Here is a 16,589-nt window from a genome sequence, read left to right as displayed (position 1 = left end):
AAGATGCAATCAACTTCAGGCACTCCATTTGGCCAAAATGTGTGGGATACCCAAGCATGTGAATGAACATGAGCTTTTCCAGGTTACGGTGCCTATAGTCTTGATCATTTTCAAGAATTGTTGCACGAATAGCAGCACATTCTTTCCTTACAACAGCACGTTCTTCTGCTGCAGTTTTGCAAGCACGTATAGCCCGTATCATGTCCCTGCATTGGAACAGTAAGTTCAACAACTTCAATTAATAAGCACATAATCTACATTTAAGTCAATCATTTAGATTCTTTATTTGGCAAACCTGGTTACAGGACAGGCATAGATATGGGAAAACCTGGTTACATGACAGGCATAGACATGGGAATCAGTAAAACAGAAGTGAATTTTCGAAGGTTACTTGCAGCTGCACTCCAACAAAAAAATCATGCTAAACTCATTCATGTATGTCCTTCCATTTTTTGCAGTGAGACCATGTCTTTTTCTTCTCTCGACCATCAAAGATCTGAGAGAAACAATACCATATACTTCCAACAAACCATTGTTTTGCAGGTAGGGTCTTGTTTAGACCAAAATTCACTGCTATCTACTGTCTACAGTCCTCAGTTTAGACCAAAATTTTCTTTTCTTTTAACTTTCGTTTCCCCCTCATTTTTGGCATCAATCTCATGGTTGGATTTCCATCTCAATAGAATTTCATCTGAGTTTTATAAAGGTCAAATTTGCAGGAATGCAAAGGGTATTGTAAAGAGTAGGGGAACGATGATGAAGTGATAACAGAGACTACGAACAACTTCTCGTTTTCCTCTTCTTCTGCTATGCTACTTCAAAGTACAAAGATTAAGTGAAAACCAATTAACAATGTCATCGATGTTTAATGAAAACCAATTAACAATGTCATCGAAGTTGTAAATTATGCGTTTCTTTCATGAAGAATCGAGCTCCCTCCAGGACTCCAAAGCCTTTTGAATTTATATCCCACACCGAACGCTGAAGAGAGTTAAAGCGCTGGAGAGCAGTTATAAAAGGAGTGGACTAACGCTTGTATTAAGTATATATTTCTCGGCCTTTTGGCTAAGATCAAGTATAGTATATATTTATAAGTTTAATATCTAATACGTAGGCTAATGGTTACACGATATTAAATTTATATTTTGAGGGTGAAAACCTTTCATAGTAGCTTGCTTCAGGGGAGGATCGAGCTCAATTACTCTAGTTCGAGTCTTGAGTTTTAATTGAGTTTTTGAATTTTTTTTGAATTTGAGTTTTTTTTGAGTTCGAGTTGAGTTTTAATAATATATTTTGAGTTGGAGTTGAGTTAGATATTTTTTAGTTCGTGAGTTTTTGAGTCTAGTCGAGTTTATTTTTATAGTTTTAAAGTTTGACTCGAGTTCAGTAATTTTTGAGTTAGACTCGATTCGTTTACACCCCTAGTTCGGAGTTCTAGTCCCGCGCAAAATTTCGCTTAACCGCACACTTTTTAATCCATTCGGATTTCAGTTATTTTCCTACCATTCTTCGTTTCTCTCAAAATTCATCGTTGCGAAACAACATATTCATTTTTAAAATGGAAAATCGTAGGAAAATCCTCCTATCTTTAATCACGTCGGATACTTCGTTTTCTTCCATTGATATTCACTGTACCTTTATTTCCTGAATTTAAAGAGAACCTTTTCAATTCCTCTTCGTAATATTGATTTTAGTTTGATCATTAAAGATATTCATAATTTATTGCTAAATTCTTGTTGTGGTTTTGTTGATGTTGGTTGATTTGCAAGATCAACGGGATTTTCAATGTGATTGTTTGTTCACCGATTAAGCAGGTCTGTTTCTTCATCATTAACCTGCTTTTGTTTGTAATTTTTCATTTTCTGTTCGATTATTTGCTGCTTATCTTTTTAATTGTAACCTATAACCAGATTTTTCTTTTCGATAAACTTCATCGTTAAATTTTAGATTATGTACCAATTTTAGTACTGGAACGATAAACCAGTGGCAGTTTGGTGCTAAAATTTATACACAACCTAAAATTCAGAGACTAATGGTGTGGTTTAACCCTTATTTTACGTGTATATAACTAATAATTTAGTAAACGAAGTTAATTATATGTATTCAGTAAAATATATTTAACATTTAATCAAGCTAGACAAGGTCACACGAAAATACAAAAAGATAAAGGAAATTTATTAATTATTTATATAGCCCATAGGAACCCTTATAACTACTCTAAAAAGTTAAGGAGAAACACAAACAATTTAAGATCCAAAAGAAGAGAAAAGCATTAAAAATGTTCTGTTGAGGTGACAATGCAGCCAATAATTCCAGATAGATTCAAAACAAACTGGTTTGTTCCTGTGTAAAGCGCAAACTGTTGTAAAAAGATTGTTGCAAGCGACCTAGAAGAGGGGGTCTTTTGTTTTTTTAACATCCCACATGCAAATTGTTAGAACTGGTAATGTTTAGGACTATTCACAAGCTATCCAAAAGGGGTAAGATTAGGTCTCATATGGACTTTGTTTTGGCTTAGAAGCAGGATAAGTAATTCCAATTACGAGTTTGTCAGGAAACGCAGTGAAGATAATTGATACTTGATAAGCAGTTAGGCGAACATAATGGTTGCCAATGCTCAGTTGGAAATAGAAAAAAGGAAAAATTGATGGACCACAGGAAAAAAAAATGCCACTTGAAGAGTTCTTAAATCTTAACTTCTTATTCCCTACTTTTTCTGGATTATATTCTACGGACCCACAAGGTGACTTTAGTTATCAACGTTTAAGGACTTTGGAAATGGCAGTGTATGATTTAAGTGTTTGCGGGTCTGCAGTGAAAATAGGATATACTTACTTGGTGGATATCCCAAGGCCACCTTAGATGATTCTCAAAATCACTTTTCTTTAAACACGAAATTATTAGGTTATTTATCACAAAAATGAATGAAAGCTGCATTGTTAGGAATGCCAAATTCATCCTTATAACATGATCTTTCATTTCTGGTTAATGAAGTGTTAATAGATAACTTGCAAATATTGATAAGCAAATAGAGCTGTAAATATTCATATAAAAGTGGATTTGGATCCAGCTGATGATTATCGAGTTCTGTACTAAGTGGTACAGAGTAACTAACACGTTACCTTTAGGATATGGTGTACTGATATAATTCACTGCTTCAGTTGTTGCTCCCACTTGGATATGGATAAGGGTACCGACCAGACTCAATGTCTTTGACATCCCTAACTAGGATCTCATAGTGCTGCTTGACCTCCTCAGCAGACTTTCCACCCACAGCCTTAGCAATATTAATCCAGCGGTCTGGAGTGTCCTGGTCATATTTAGCCAGAGCCTTCTCGAACATTTTGTTTTGCGTAGGTGTCCAGGAGGAGCTAGAGTTACGCGAGGAAGTGAGAGAATTGGATGCCATTTCTGAAAATCTTAATGCAACAACTGAAAACAAAGGGTTTATTGACAAGCTCCGATGAATGGCAGGCTGGAACTTAAAGAAATATGCCTGAGACTGAAACTTAGTAAGAGAGTGAATAAATTGAAACTTGCAATGATGATGGAAGGAAAAATATGGACTTTTTCATCAGAGGATTACTTCAAGGGAGGGTGTCTGAGGATATCATGATAGAAGCTCCTTATAAACGGAAGGAAAAGCTTAATGGGGTTGAGAAAGTTGGGCTCTAAAAGGGCAGATTATAATGTGACCCGTCCCCTTAGGAACCACAAGATGGAGCAGCGCAAGAAACAACAGGTAAAATAGAAGAATCAGAATCAAAGGACACTTATGTTATTTTTTTAAATCAAACCGTATTCTTTGATTATATCAGGGGCAAGTGGGATTTGCATTGTTAGTGCTAGTCAGTGAAAAAAATCAGATGTAGATTCTATTAGTTGTACCAAAATCATCCTCTGTTATGTTCTAATGATTCAATTAACAAGCCATTGGTTGCATTATTAACTAAAGTTAATGTAATCTATTTCTTTTAGCACGAAAGGGATCATTGGTGATAATTACAACATGAGGTCAATAAGAATGAAGTACTAGCAGCTTAGAGTTTTTCTTGACAGGTGCAATAATCTACTTTAATATATATCCTTTTTGAAAACAAATAAAAATTTGTGTCTCAAGCACGTGAAGAATTTTCAAGTTTTAGTTGGCCTTTGCTGATGGTTCTAGCTGTTGTACAGAAACACAACTTATTGCCTTATTATTCGGTCATAAATCAGCCAGCCAACTTGTATGACTTCCTTAGTAGTACTTGGCACTGTTCCATGAGAGTGTGGACTAATACGAGTAAGAACTTCTGCAGAAATATCTGCAACCAATAAAGGCAATTTATCCTTATTTCCTGATTGAGGTAGTGGTATGGCTGTATAATTTTTTGCAGCTCTAAAGCTGTATATGGGTAATTTCATTATGCCACCAGATCCCTGTAAGATGGCAATAAGTAGTTTTCCTTTTGAATAAGGGGCAATATGTCTCACTTTGTTATGAATTATCATTTTCCCTCTACTTTTTGCTCTCTCCACCTCCACCCCTTTTGGGCTGGCTGGGGTAGGAGAAGTGTTAGCCAGGATGGGCAACTATCTTTAGAAATCTCTCAATGTGATTTTGAAATCCATTTTTTTTTGGACTGAAGCTATGAAATTCAATATGCTTTTCACTACGTTCCAAATGAAAATTGAAACCTTGAGGTATCTTCCATGGTTATAATGAATTTCTTGGCAAGGAAAGACTGTGGTGTAACTGGTGTTACCTGCTTATTGAACTGAAGAGGGTTTAAATTTTATGGAAAAGACATGGAGTTCGAAGCAAACCTAAAGATGCAGGTTGAACTTTGGGCGCTTTCTGTTATATATACAAAGCATTGCTGTTTAATGTGCTAATTAATGGTCTTTCTGTTTGGCTCTCAAGTAAGTGCACAACTTAACTACCCATTCTGGTTGCACCATAGGGAGCTAAGGCGCAATATATGCAGTTATTCTCTTTTGAAATTAGAGAAGAAATAGGGCCGTAAGGCCATCACCTGCCAGCTGAGTAAGAGTTTCCATGGGAGTCATATGTACCTTGAAAAAAGAGTTGATTCCATCTTGGAAATACCATGGTTATTCATATTGGTCAGTGGCAACCAGCTATTTATAATGTATAAACCATAAATTTCACAGTTTCAGGCAGATCAGTTTTGGAAAATGACTCCATTTCTTATTAGCACGTTATGAGTGTTGAAAGTATTGTTAAAATGATTTTCAAGTTTGGCAACCAATTTTGAAAAAATGGTTTTCAAAGTTTGGTAGATGTTTGTTGAAAAATGATAATGGGATAATCACAATTAATCCCTAGGCTTTAGGATATTTACAAGATTAAGTCATTAGTTTCAACTATAAATACCCTAGCTCATTTAGCTTCAAAACCATCCCAAAAATCATTTCTTTCTCCCAATACTAGAGAGCTTTCTTGTGAGTAGTGAGTGTTTTATAAACACCTGTAAATTTTCTCTCTTAGTAAAAGATATGCAGCAGTCCGGAGACGTAAGCACAATTGGCTGAACTCCGTTATCAATTTCGGGTATTATTTTTCCGCTTTTATTTCGCATTCTCACTAATTTGGTTATAAGGGAAATTACTTGTACTCGGTTTATTTCCTAACAATTGGTATCAGAGCTTTTGGTTGTGAATTTTGTCAATTTTTTGAGAGGATACTATTCATTACTATTCATGTGAATAGTGAATTTCATGAATAGTAAAAATTTTGTCGGCGATACGAGTTTATCGACGGAGGTGTTCTAATACACGGTGGTTCGCAAGAATTGTCAGAAACGATCCAAACGAAACTAGATTCGAGTGGGAGTGAAAATTGAAAAGTTCGATGGTGCGAACTTTGGCTTTTGGAAGATACAGATCGAATATTTTTTGTACCAGAAAAATCTATATCAACCTCTCTCAGGAAAGCAACCAGAGGGCATGAAGAATGAAGACTGTGCTCTTCTCGACAGACAAGCCCTCGGAGTTATCCGACTGACGTTATCCGACTGACGTTATCCCGCAATGTTGCTTTCAACATAGCAAAGGAAAAGACCACGGCGGGTCATATGGCGGCTCTCTCCAGTATGTATGAGAAGTCATCAGCCTCAAATAAAGTGCACTTGATGAGGCGAATATTCAATTTGCGGATGACGGAAGGGGCATCGATGGCACAACACCTAAATGAACTCAACATAATCATAACCCAGTTGAGTTCAGTGGAAATTGAATTCGATGATGAAGTTCGAGCTTTAATTCTCTTATCATCTCTACCAGACAGTTGGAATGCTACTGTTACAACAGTAGCAGCTCGTCGGGAAATAATAAATTGAAATTCGACGATGTTCGGGATCTGGTACTGAGCGAAGAAATTCGACGGAGAGAATCGGGTGAAGCATCAACCTCCTCAGCCTTACACACGGAGTCCAGAGGGAGAACTTCATAAAGAAATTCAAATCGTGGCAGATCGAAATCCATAAGGGGCAAATCAAGAACATGAAATAAAGATTTTACCTGTTATAATTATGGCAAGAATGGTCACTTTAAAAGAGATTGTCGAGCACTGAAGAAAGATATCGATGCACAGGAATCTGCCAACATAACAGAGGAGACAGGTGATACCATGATTCTAAGCGTCAACACTCCGATTGAATCATGGATCTTGGATTCAGGGGCATCTTTCTACTCCACCCCATGTCGAGAAATCATGGAGAACTATGTCAATGGTGATTTTGGGAATGTTCATCTAGCTGATGATGAAACCTTGAAGATCGTCAGAAAAGGAGACATCCGATTAAAGTTGCCAAACCAGACCACCTGGATGTTGAAAGGAGTGAGACATATTCCTGGCCTCAAAAGAAATTTGATTTCTGTAGGACAACTTGATGGAGAAGGATATAGCACAACCTTTTCAGGCTGTGAATGAAAGATTACCAAAGGAGCACTCGTCATTGCTCGTGGTAAGAAGACCAGTACTCTCTATGTAACCTCAAATTTAGAGAATATCATTGCAATAGCAGATGCTGATGGAAAATCAAACCTATGGCACCAAAGGCTTGGCCATATGAGCGAGAAAGGGATGAAGACACTTTTGTCAAAGGGGAAGTTGCCGGATCTAAAGAATGTAGATGTCGGACTATGCGAGGATTGCATATTTGGCAAACAAAAGAAAGTCAGCTTTGCAAATATTGGTAAGACACCCAAGGCTGAAAAGTTAGAGTTGGTTCATACTGATGTATGGGGACCATCTCCAGTTCCATCTCTTGCAGGTTCATTATATTATGTCACTTTCATCGAAGATTCTACAAGGAAGGTGTTGGCTTATTTTCTGAAGAAGAAATCAGAAGTCTTTGATACCTTCAGAAAATGGAAGGCTTTGGTGGAAAATGAGACTGGTTTGAAAGTCAAGCGGTTGAGGTCTGACAATGGAGGAGAGTACAAAAATAGAAGATTCAGAGATTTCTGCACAAACAATGGGATAAAGATGGAGACAACAGTTCCCATGACACCGCAGCATAATGGCGTAGCAAAGCGCATGAACATAACTCTGAATGAACGTGCCAGAAGCATAAGGATACATGCTGATTGCCCAAATTTCTATGGGCTGAAGCTATCAACACTGCAGCTTACTTGATCAACCGTGGGCCCTCAGTTCCTTTGGATGGCAGAACACCAGAGGAAGTTTGGAGCAAGAAAGAAATAAACCTTTCACACTTAAGAGTGTTTGGTTGTATTTCTTATGTACACATAGACTCTGCTGAAAGAAGTAAACTTGATGCTAAGTCCAACAAATATGCCTTTTTTGGTTATGGCGAAGATGAGTTCGGTTACTGGTTTTGGGACTACGAAAATCGGAAGATCATCAGAAGCAGAGATGTCATTTTCAATGAGAATGTGATGTACAAAGACATGTCAACCATAGAATCAAGTAGCTCCAATACTGAAGCTGAAACAAAGGAATTTGCTGAGTTCGAGGAGATTTTTGGAAATGATGTTCAAATCATTCCTGAAGCAGTTCAAGAAGAACCAGTCACACCAGAACTGAGACGCTCCTCCAGAATTCCTAAACCAACCCAACGATATTCTCCTTCTTTGCACTACTTGTTGCTGACTGACAATGGTGAACCAGAGTGCTATGATGAAGCAATGCAAGTGGAGGATTCATTCAAGTGGGAGTCTTCCATGAAAGATGAGATGGACTCGCTTATGTAAAATCAGACGTGGAAATTAGCTGAATTACCACCTGGCAAGAAAGCACTCCATAACAAGTGGATTTACAAGATCAAAGAAGAGCATGATGGGAGCAAACGCTACAAAGCAAGATTGGTTGTCAAAGGCTTTCAACAAAAAGAAGGTATTGACTACAATGAAATTTTCTCTCCAGTCATGAAGCTATCTACAATTAGACTGGTGTTAAAAATTGTAACTGCAGAGAATTTACATCTTGAGTAGTTAGATGTGAAGACAGCTTTCCTTCATGGTGATTTGGAGGAAGAAATCTATACGAGGCAGCCAGAAGGCTTCATAGAGGCAGGCAAGAAAAACCTGGTATGCAGGTTGAAGAAGAGCTTGTATGGTTTAAAAAAAGCTCCTAGACAGTGGTACAAGAAGTTCGATAGCTTCATGGGTAGCAATGGTTTTACCAGATGCCAAGCAGATCATTGTTGCTACATCAAGAGGTTCGACAATAGCTTCATTATTTTATTGTTGTACGTTGATGACATGCTCGTTGTAGGCTCAGACATGCAAGAGATTATAAACTTGAAGCAAAAATTGTCGAAGCAGTTTGCTATGAAGGATCTGGGCGCTGTAAAGCAAATTCTTGGGATGAAGATCAAGAGAGACACAAAGTCGGGGACTTTGATATTATCACAGGCTGAGTACATCAACAAAATACTCTCCAGGTTCAATATGAAAGATGCTAAACCAGTAAGTACACCTTTAGGTGTTCATTTCAGACTCTCCAAAGAATAGTCACCAAAGACGGAGGAAGAACGTGCACACATGGTGAAGGTGTCGTATGCCTCAGTAATTGGAAGTCTGATGTATGCCATGGTTTGTACTAGACCAGATATTGCTCAAGCAGTGGGAGCTGTTAGCAGGTACATGAATAATCCGGGCAAGGTACACTGGGAAGCAGTCAAATGGATCCTCAGATATATTCGGGGTGCCACAAACAAAGCAATTTGTTTCAAATGTGGAGATACGATACTGACAGGCTATGTAGATGCTGACTTAGCCGGAAATGTTGACATCAGAAGGAGCACTACTGGGTATGTCTATACTCTAGGAGGAACCGCAGTGAGTTGGGTTTCTCAACTACAGAAGATAGTTGCTCTCTCCACAACTGAAGCAGAATATGTCGCTGTTACGGAAGCCAGCAAGGAGATGGTTTGGCTCCAAAGTTTCTTAGAAGAGTTAGGCAAGAAACAAGAAAACAATGTCTTGTATTGCGACAGTCAAAGTGTTATACATCTAGCAAAGAATTCGTCTTTTCATTCCAGGACAAAGCACATACAATTGCGATATCATTTTATCCGGTCTCTTCTGGAAGATGGGATTTTGAAACTTGAAAAGATTAGTGGAGCTCAAAATCTGGCAGACATGTTGACAAAGACGGTGACTACAGACAAACTGAAGTTGTGTTCAACTTCAGTTGGCATGCTATAGTAACAAGACTAGAAAAGCTGTTGCATTGATCGAGGTGTGAAGACATATTAAAATCAGTCTTCAAGTGGGAGATTGTTGAAAGTATTGTTAAAATGATTTTCAAGTTTGGCAACCAACTTTGAAAAAATGGTTTTCAAAGTTTGGTAAATGTTTATTTGAAAATGGTTTTCAAAGTTTGGTAAATGTTTCTTTGAAAAATAGTTTTTCAAAGTTTGGTAGATGTTTGTTGAAAAATGATAATGGGATAATCATAATTAATCCCTAGGCTTTAGGGTATTTACAAGATTAAGTCCTTAGTTTCAACTATAAATACCCTAGCTCATTTAGCTTCAAAACCATCCCAAAAATCATTTCTTTCTCCCAATACTAGAGAGTTTTCTTGTGAGTAGTGAGTGTTTTGTAAACACCTGTAAATTTTCTCTCTTAGTAAAAGATCTGCAGCAGTCCGGAGACGTAAGCACAATTGGCTGAACTCCGTTATCAATTTCGGGTATTATTTTTCCGTTTTTATTTCGTATTCTCACTAATCTGGTTATAAGGGAAATTACTTGTACTCGGTTTATTTCCCAACAATAAGATTAGGGACAACATTGAACCATTCTGCAAACTTGATCTAGAGAAATCACTCTAGCCTAATTCCATCAGGTTCTGTAACATGTGTCCGTGTCTTTTATCTTTTTATTTCCACAGTGAAACGTATCTGCATAAGGATAAAAATGGTGATTATCTGATGTTGGAGGGAAAAATTGCCTTGATGATAAAATAAAGGGTGTGAAATCATCTGATGTAACACAAGTTCACAACCTTAAAGCAAGGCTAGGCTAGCAAATGGTATCAAGGGGATGGCTTATAATTGTGGTCCATTCTTTTCTCCTTTATCTTTTTGAATCTGTGCAGGTTGTAGTTCTGCATGTTAAATAATCAAGGTCAATAGTGACAGAAAATGAAGTCTGTAAATGGGATTCCTAATGGACTGCTACCAAATCTTGGAAGATCTTCTTGCTCTGATTCTTATCATTTGATGCTTTTGTTTTTTACCGTTTTCCCTTCTATGATAAACAGATTCTGACCATTGTTTCTTCCACTTTCTATTATTCCAATCAAGATATTGACTAAATTCTTACTGAAATGTAAATTACCGCTTGAAATTTGAGGCATATAGAATCGCAACCAAAGATAATATCTGGCAGATACCCAGAACCTTGCTTGTCGACTGTGTAAGCTGTGATGGACTGGCCTTTTGGAAGTGGGACTGTGATCATGTGTATGTTTCATTGCTAGAATCTCGAATTTGCTTCCCGACAAAAGAAGAAAGGTACGGAAAATTTTATTCGTCTTTATGTCTCCTTTTCTAGCCATATGCTTTCTTGTTTAAAATTATATTATAACCAGACATAAGCTGATTGTCTTTAACTCTATTATACTTTTACTTTACTTGGGCTTAACTTTGATTTCTCACTATATAACCCTGACTGCATCGCTTTTAATTGGATCTTTTCATTCTCACTTGACCAATATTTCCTTCTATATTGACAAGTGGCGATACGTTATGACAGTGGCTTGAGTAATGTGGAGCCAAAATGCACTTATCTTGTTTTACCTCATCTTGCTAAAATTTGGAATCCTTATTCACCTTATTTCTTTCTTCCAAAGTAACACGGCTTGTTCTCATTTCATTGTTGCTGAACTCTAAAATATTTACCTAAAGAAGTGACAAATTTTGAAATGATGCCTAGCTAGATATATAGCGTTTGTGATTCCCTTGTGGTTGGATTCTATATCCAAAGAACAGAAATGTCCTGCTACATAAACTCTAACTGTAGTTGTATAATATTTGGTTTTGTAGTAATAAAGTTTAACCTTCCGGCCAGAGATGGACCGAGGGTGACTGATAGGGACAGTTGTCCCTATCTAAGATTTTCTAATTCTTATGTAAGGTATTTTTTTTTTATATATATTTTCTATTGATAATCTGTTTTCTCCCTCTCCTGAAATTTTATAAATTTGTTCCTTAAGATAAAATCACGCGTCCCTGTGAATGGGGTGAGGTTAATGAAAGTAACTCCATTTTTTTTGCCTGGTCTACTTCTGCAAACATAAGCATGGTACAATACAAGTTTTATTGGGGAATCTTTGCACAAAAGAACAGAGGGTTCTGGAAAATATTAATGACGAGGAACCTGATTGAGGGAGCAAAGTATCTTTCAATGATCTTTCTTTGGTTTACAAAGGGTATAAAAAGCATATACGTGTAGTAATAGGGTTCATGCACCAATCAACAGTGTGTGCATGCATGTTAGAAACTAGTCTATGTTAAAAGCTAGGAACAAATGACTTGTAAGGTGATATATCGATAATGGATCTGTGGCCTGGATCAGTTGGATAAGATATTGAAGCAATTATTGTGAGGAGGTTGAGAGACAATACTTATTGTATTGTCATCAAGACTATGATAAAAACCCAACTGGCAGCAGTACTTTTCCTCCCCTTATTTCTTGTTTGCGTCTCTGGAGATGTGTTTCGGCTTTGAGCCTGTGGGCTTAATAGCCTTTTGGGTCTCTGTAGGTGTCTTTTAAGCTGAATCAGCCTGTTGGGTGAACTATGGGTGGCCTAGCTTTGCCTTTCATTTCCCATCGAGGAAAAGCAGCTTGTCGCTTAAATTATCAAAGAAATATTACCGATAAAAAGGGTAAAACAGCTTATTTTTAACCTTTTTTTTTCATACATTCGGGGAGCCTGAGATCATATCGTTGTACTTCAGTTGCCGCGCACATGGGTATTCTTTCAAGTTTTGATCAAGATTTAAGAATAGGATTTGGGTGGGGGTATTAACTCAATGTAAAGTTATTTTCATTTTATTCAGGTTGCTGTTTTGCCACGTCAAATTATATAAATCTTGGAGGTTGCTTATCTTTGTATCTAATGACAGATTTATAAATATATTTTAAGCTGGATACATGTATAAATTTTGAGGTGAATATAATTTGTAAAATAAGGAATTGACTAAAAAATATTTGGATTTTAGTGACCACCCTAGACATGAGGTGGATCCATCACTGCTCGAACCATATATATGGTATGTATGATAGCACTGAAAATATGCTTATCGTTGTGTTAAACTTGGTTATGTATTTTTATGTTTTTAGATGATTCTTAAAATGATATCCTATTATCTTGTTTTTATATTATGTAAATGTGAATATTAAATATAACTATTTTAAGAAATTAAAGCCTCGACGCAATATATGTCAATGTCTTATTAATCCTAATAGGGAAAAGGATCCGAAACCATTTATAATGGCTTAAAAATTAAGATAGCGAATGGACAGCAAAGCAAAAGCGACTGAAGTAAATGAGGATGAGATACGAGCACGGTTTTTTGGGAGGCTGGAAAATAATTGCAAAATAGGATATAGACACTTTTATTTTAGGGTCTAAAGTATTTTATATCGTGTATAAAATTTGTCATGTTGAGATGATTAATTTTAATAAAAATATTTTTTATTTAAATTTTTATCTCAAAGTAATAAATTTTAATAAAAATATATATTTTATTAAAATTCATCATTTTAAGATAATGAGTTTGAATAAAAGAAATTAATTAGAATTTATCACCTCAACGTAACGAGTCTCATGAATACTATAAAAATATCGTAGATCTCAAAATAAAAAAACTCAGATAACCTAATGGCAAAAAAAAAACATGGGAGCGCATTCCTTGGGTTTTGTAAGGCTTGCAAAATGCACTTCGGCTTAGCTTCTTAATGTTGCCTCAATAGTGTGAATCAACACAATAAATAATTTCAATTCTCTAAGGAACATGTACTAAAAGGTGAAACAGCAAGACCATTACTTTTATTAAAGTAAACAACAAAAATGTATCAGCTAGCAGGGTCAGAACTATACAGAGTGTGGGAGGGGATATTTTCCCTCTCAAAATTTTGGTTTAATAGTATTTTAGGTCTTTATTAATTTAAATTTAAATAAAAATAAATTTTTACCCCCTAAAATTTTAGATTAAATACATAACAAGTCATTATTTTAAACTTAAATATTTTGTCCCTCTCAATATTTGATTTTGGCTCATCGTTGTGACAACTACAGCTAGGCATAGCGTCGACACTTAGGCCCTCTTTAATTTCTAATAACTTTGATTTATCACTTAACGTTAAACATATTTTTACAAAAAAAATATTTTTCTTATTAACATTTTTATTGATGAGCACATGGATTGGGATTAAGATTACTGAACAAAAGTGTTAGCTATGGATATGTAGGATACATTCTAATGTATAAGTTAGTGAGAACTTTTGAATAAGAGAAAAAGAAAGAAGAAATTTGTCTTGATAATTGTTGTTTTGCTTGTAAGTTAGAAAGAGAATTATTCCCTTGTAACCTGTGCTTGTTAATGCCGACCTATCTCAGGATTAGAAGGGAGTTCAAAACTGTTGTCTTGAACTGCTTTGCTGTCACTGATATTTTAAATTTTACGAGTCATGTGATTTTTAGCGTTCGACCTATTTATGTTCAGGCTAGTGTAGGCGAAAACAACTAAGATTTATGATAGATCTATGCTCATTAAAATAAAATATAAATATATCACACAGCTTTTCAGCAGGTAGATTCTAGAAACCATCCATGCCTATGTTTGAACACATTTTTGCAAGTCATTATCGGTTAAAGAAGATGGATTAGGTAATAAATAATGATGTTTTGGGTGGTCGGCATTTGATGTTAGTTCGAAGATGTATATTCGTTATTTTTGTGGAAAATGGTCGATGTAGTTCCAACAAATCTGGGTCCAAGTCCCAACAGTTTCCCTGTTTTATGAACTAGTATAATGTTTATTATTGTTATTATTATTGTTATTATTATTAGAAATTGATAATTAGAAATTGATAATTAGAAATTTAACAAGTGAATTAGTAGTTTCATCGGGCCAAACTTTAGTTTGTAGGTTAATTCCCTTACCAGAGGTAATATTAATCAATTTACTAACATTATATTGAAATCAGAGTAGGTTTAGAATAATCAACCGTAACTCATATCCAACTCATATTCATTCACGAACTGACCATTTACTAACATGTACTATAAGCATGCATAGGGTAATAAAGTATTACCTCAATTTCTAAGTTACCTCGATCGGTCATTTCAACTCCATTCAATCACTCTTAAACTTGAATTTAACGTTCGATAACATCTCATATACATGGAAAAGGAATTACATCAGAAATGAAGCTTAAACGCGAAAATCAGATAAAATTGAAGATAAACTGCTGAAAAACAACTTATGGGGTTTGGATTTGCTAAAACATACCTCGAAATGGACTCTGGACGTCGAAATACACCAAAATATATTGTTTTAAAAATGTCAACAGTCGGTCAATGACCAGTCAACGGCCAACGACTCACCTAGGCGCGACTCGACGCACTGCTCAACTTAGTTTGTGGCTTAACTCGGATGATCAGCTCAGCTTGTATGATCGGCTTAAGAACGATCAGCTCAGAACTAGATCGGTTTGGGCGATCTAGACAAGTCTAAACCAATTCTAGAAGACCCTTGATTGGAAAACAACCCCATGCATATGGGGTGGCATATGGGGCGCGTGTGATGGCCTACGGTGTCGAACAACCACAAAAAATTCCAGAATCGCATTTTGAACGAGTAAATCTAAACCACATACCAGGCTTGGTTTGCGACAAAGGGTGACAGATAAGCTATTTCACAAATGAACAAAACTTTCTTCGCTTCACCCTTTTCCATGATAGGGCTGATGACAAAACTGAGAGCACCGATCGACTCCTCACAACTCTGGAAACACAGTGATTCTGGTGGTAGGACAAACAGAGCATCGGACAACGATGAAAAGATGATGAAAGCTTTTTGGGGGAGAGAAAATGAATTTTGAAAGAAAGTGGAGTGGAAAAAAAAATCTAATTTGGGAAAAAGAAAAGAGAATGGGTGTTTTCAGGCATGTGGGGGACTTTTAAATCCACTTCTCCCAAAAAGGGTACAATTACCCATTAAGTCCTACGAATTTTCTTCGCATTTGATTTTGATTCAATATTTTAATAAAATGTTAATTTAATCTCCTGAAGATAATATAGAAAAAGAATTTTTTTAAAACTGAGATCAGGGTGTGACAAATTTATATATGAAATATTATTGAGTAAGGGTGAGCGTTCGATCGAGCCGAGCCGAGTAAAAAAATTTCGAGTTATTCAAGTTGACGAGTCATATTTTACAACTTGGACTTGATTTGAAATTTTTTCAAGTCGAGTCAATTTTTTGAGTTTCTATTTAAATTTAATTGTAAATATTTATAATATTATTATATTATTTGATTCCAATTTAAATGGCTTTCTATAACCATATATACAATACAAATATATTTCTTCATATTTTTTTTCATGTGTGATATACATATTTCATACAAAGTCTAAGGACTCGAGTTAAAATTGAAAATAAATCCAGTAATTACTAAAAAAATTGATTTATTCGAGTAACTCAATTTGAATTTGAAATTTTTTCAAGTCGAGTCGAGTTTATGAAATTCCAACTCGAACTCAATTCGAGTTGAGTTTTTTTAGTCGAATTGAGTCGAAAAAATTGTTTTTCTTTAATTGAGTTGAGTTTTGCTTACCCCTATTATTGAGTTGATTAAAATATGTTTAAAGTGTTTAAAATATGTTTAAAGCTTTTGAAATATGAAAAGTATTATCCAAACACTATTTGATATTGTTCACAACATTGTTCATGAATAATGAGTTTCAAAACTTATGATAAATTTTTTAAAATTTTGCCCCTGGAACAACTTCAGTGATACCGAATTTTCGTATGGTCTACCATTCACAAGACTCAAGCATTTTCATTTAAACAGATTTTGAAGTCCGATACATCAATT

At 35.7% G+C, this 16,589-nt stretch overlaps 1 protein-coding gene and 1 pseudogene across 1 annotated transcript; one reads left to right on the top strand and one right to left on the bottom strand.

The window, feature by feature from the left end:
* Positions 1–1,044: 1,044 nt before the first annotated feature.
* LOC120139319 lies at positions 1,045–1,218 on the top strand (annotated as a pseudogene).
* A 1,930-nt stretch (positions 1,219–3,148) lies between these two features.
* LOC120139295 (protein RADIALIS-like 3) lies at positions 3,149–3,566 on the bottom strand. Its single transcript, XM_039154571.1, has one exon. It carries the CDS (start codon positions 3,407–3,409, stop codon positions 3,158–3,160), a length of 252 nt encoding a protein of 83 aa, XP_039010502.1. The 5' UTR covers positions 3,410–3,566; the 3' UTR covers positions 3,149–3,157.
* Between the last annotated feature and the right edge of the window lie 13,023 nt (positions 3,567–16,589).

This window comes from Hibiscus syriacus, unplaced genomic scaffold (genome assembly GCF_006381635.1).
Source record: "Hibiscus syriacus cultivar Baekdansim isolate YM2019G1 unplaced genomic scaffold, ASM638163v2 tig00110733_pilon, whole genome shotgun sequence".
NCBI lineage: Eukaryota > Viridiplantae > Streptophyta > Magnoliopsida > Malvales > Malvaceae > Hibiscus > Hibiscus syriacus.
This window is presented reverse-complemented; position numbering and strand designations above follow the sequence as displayed.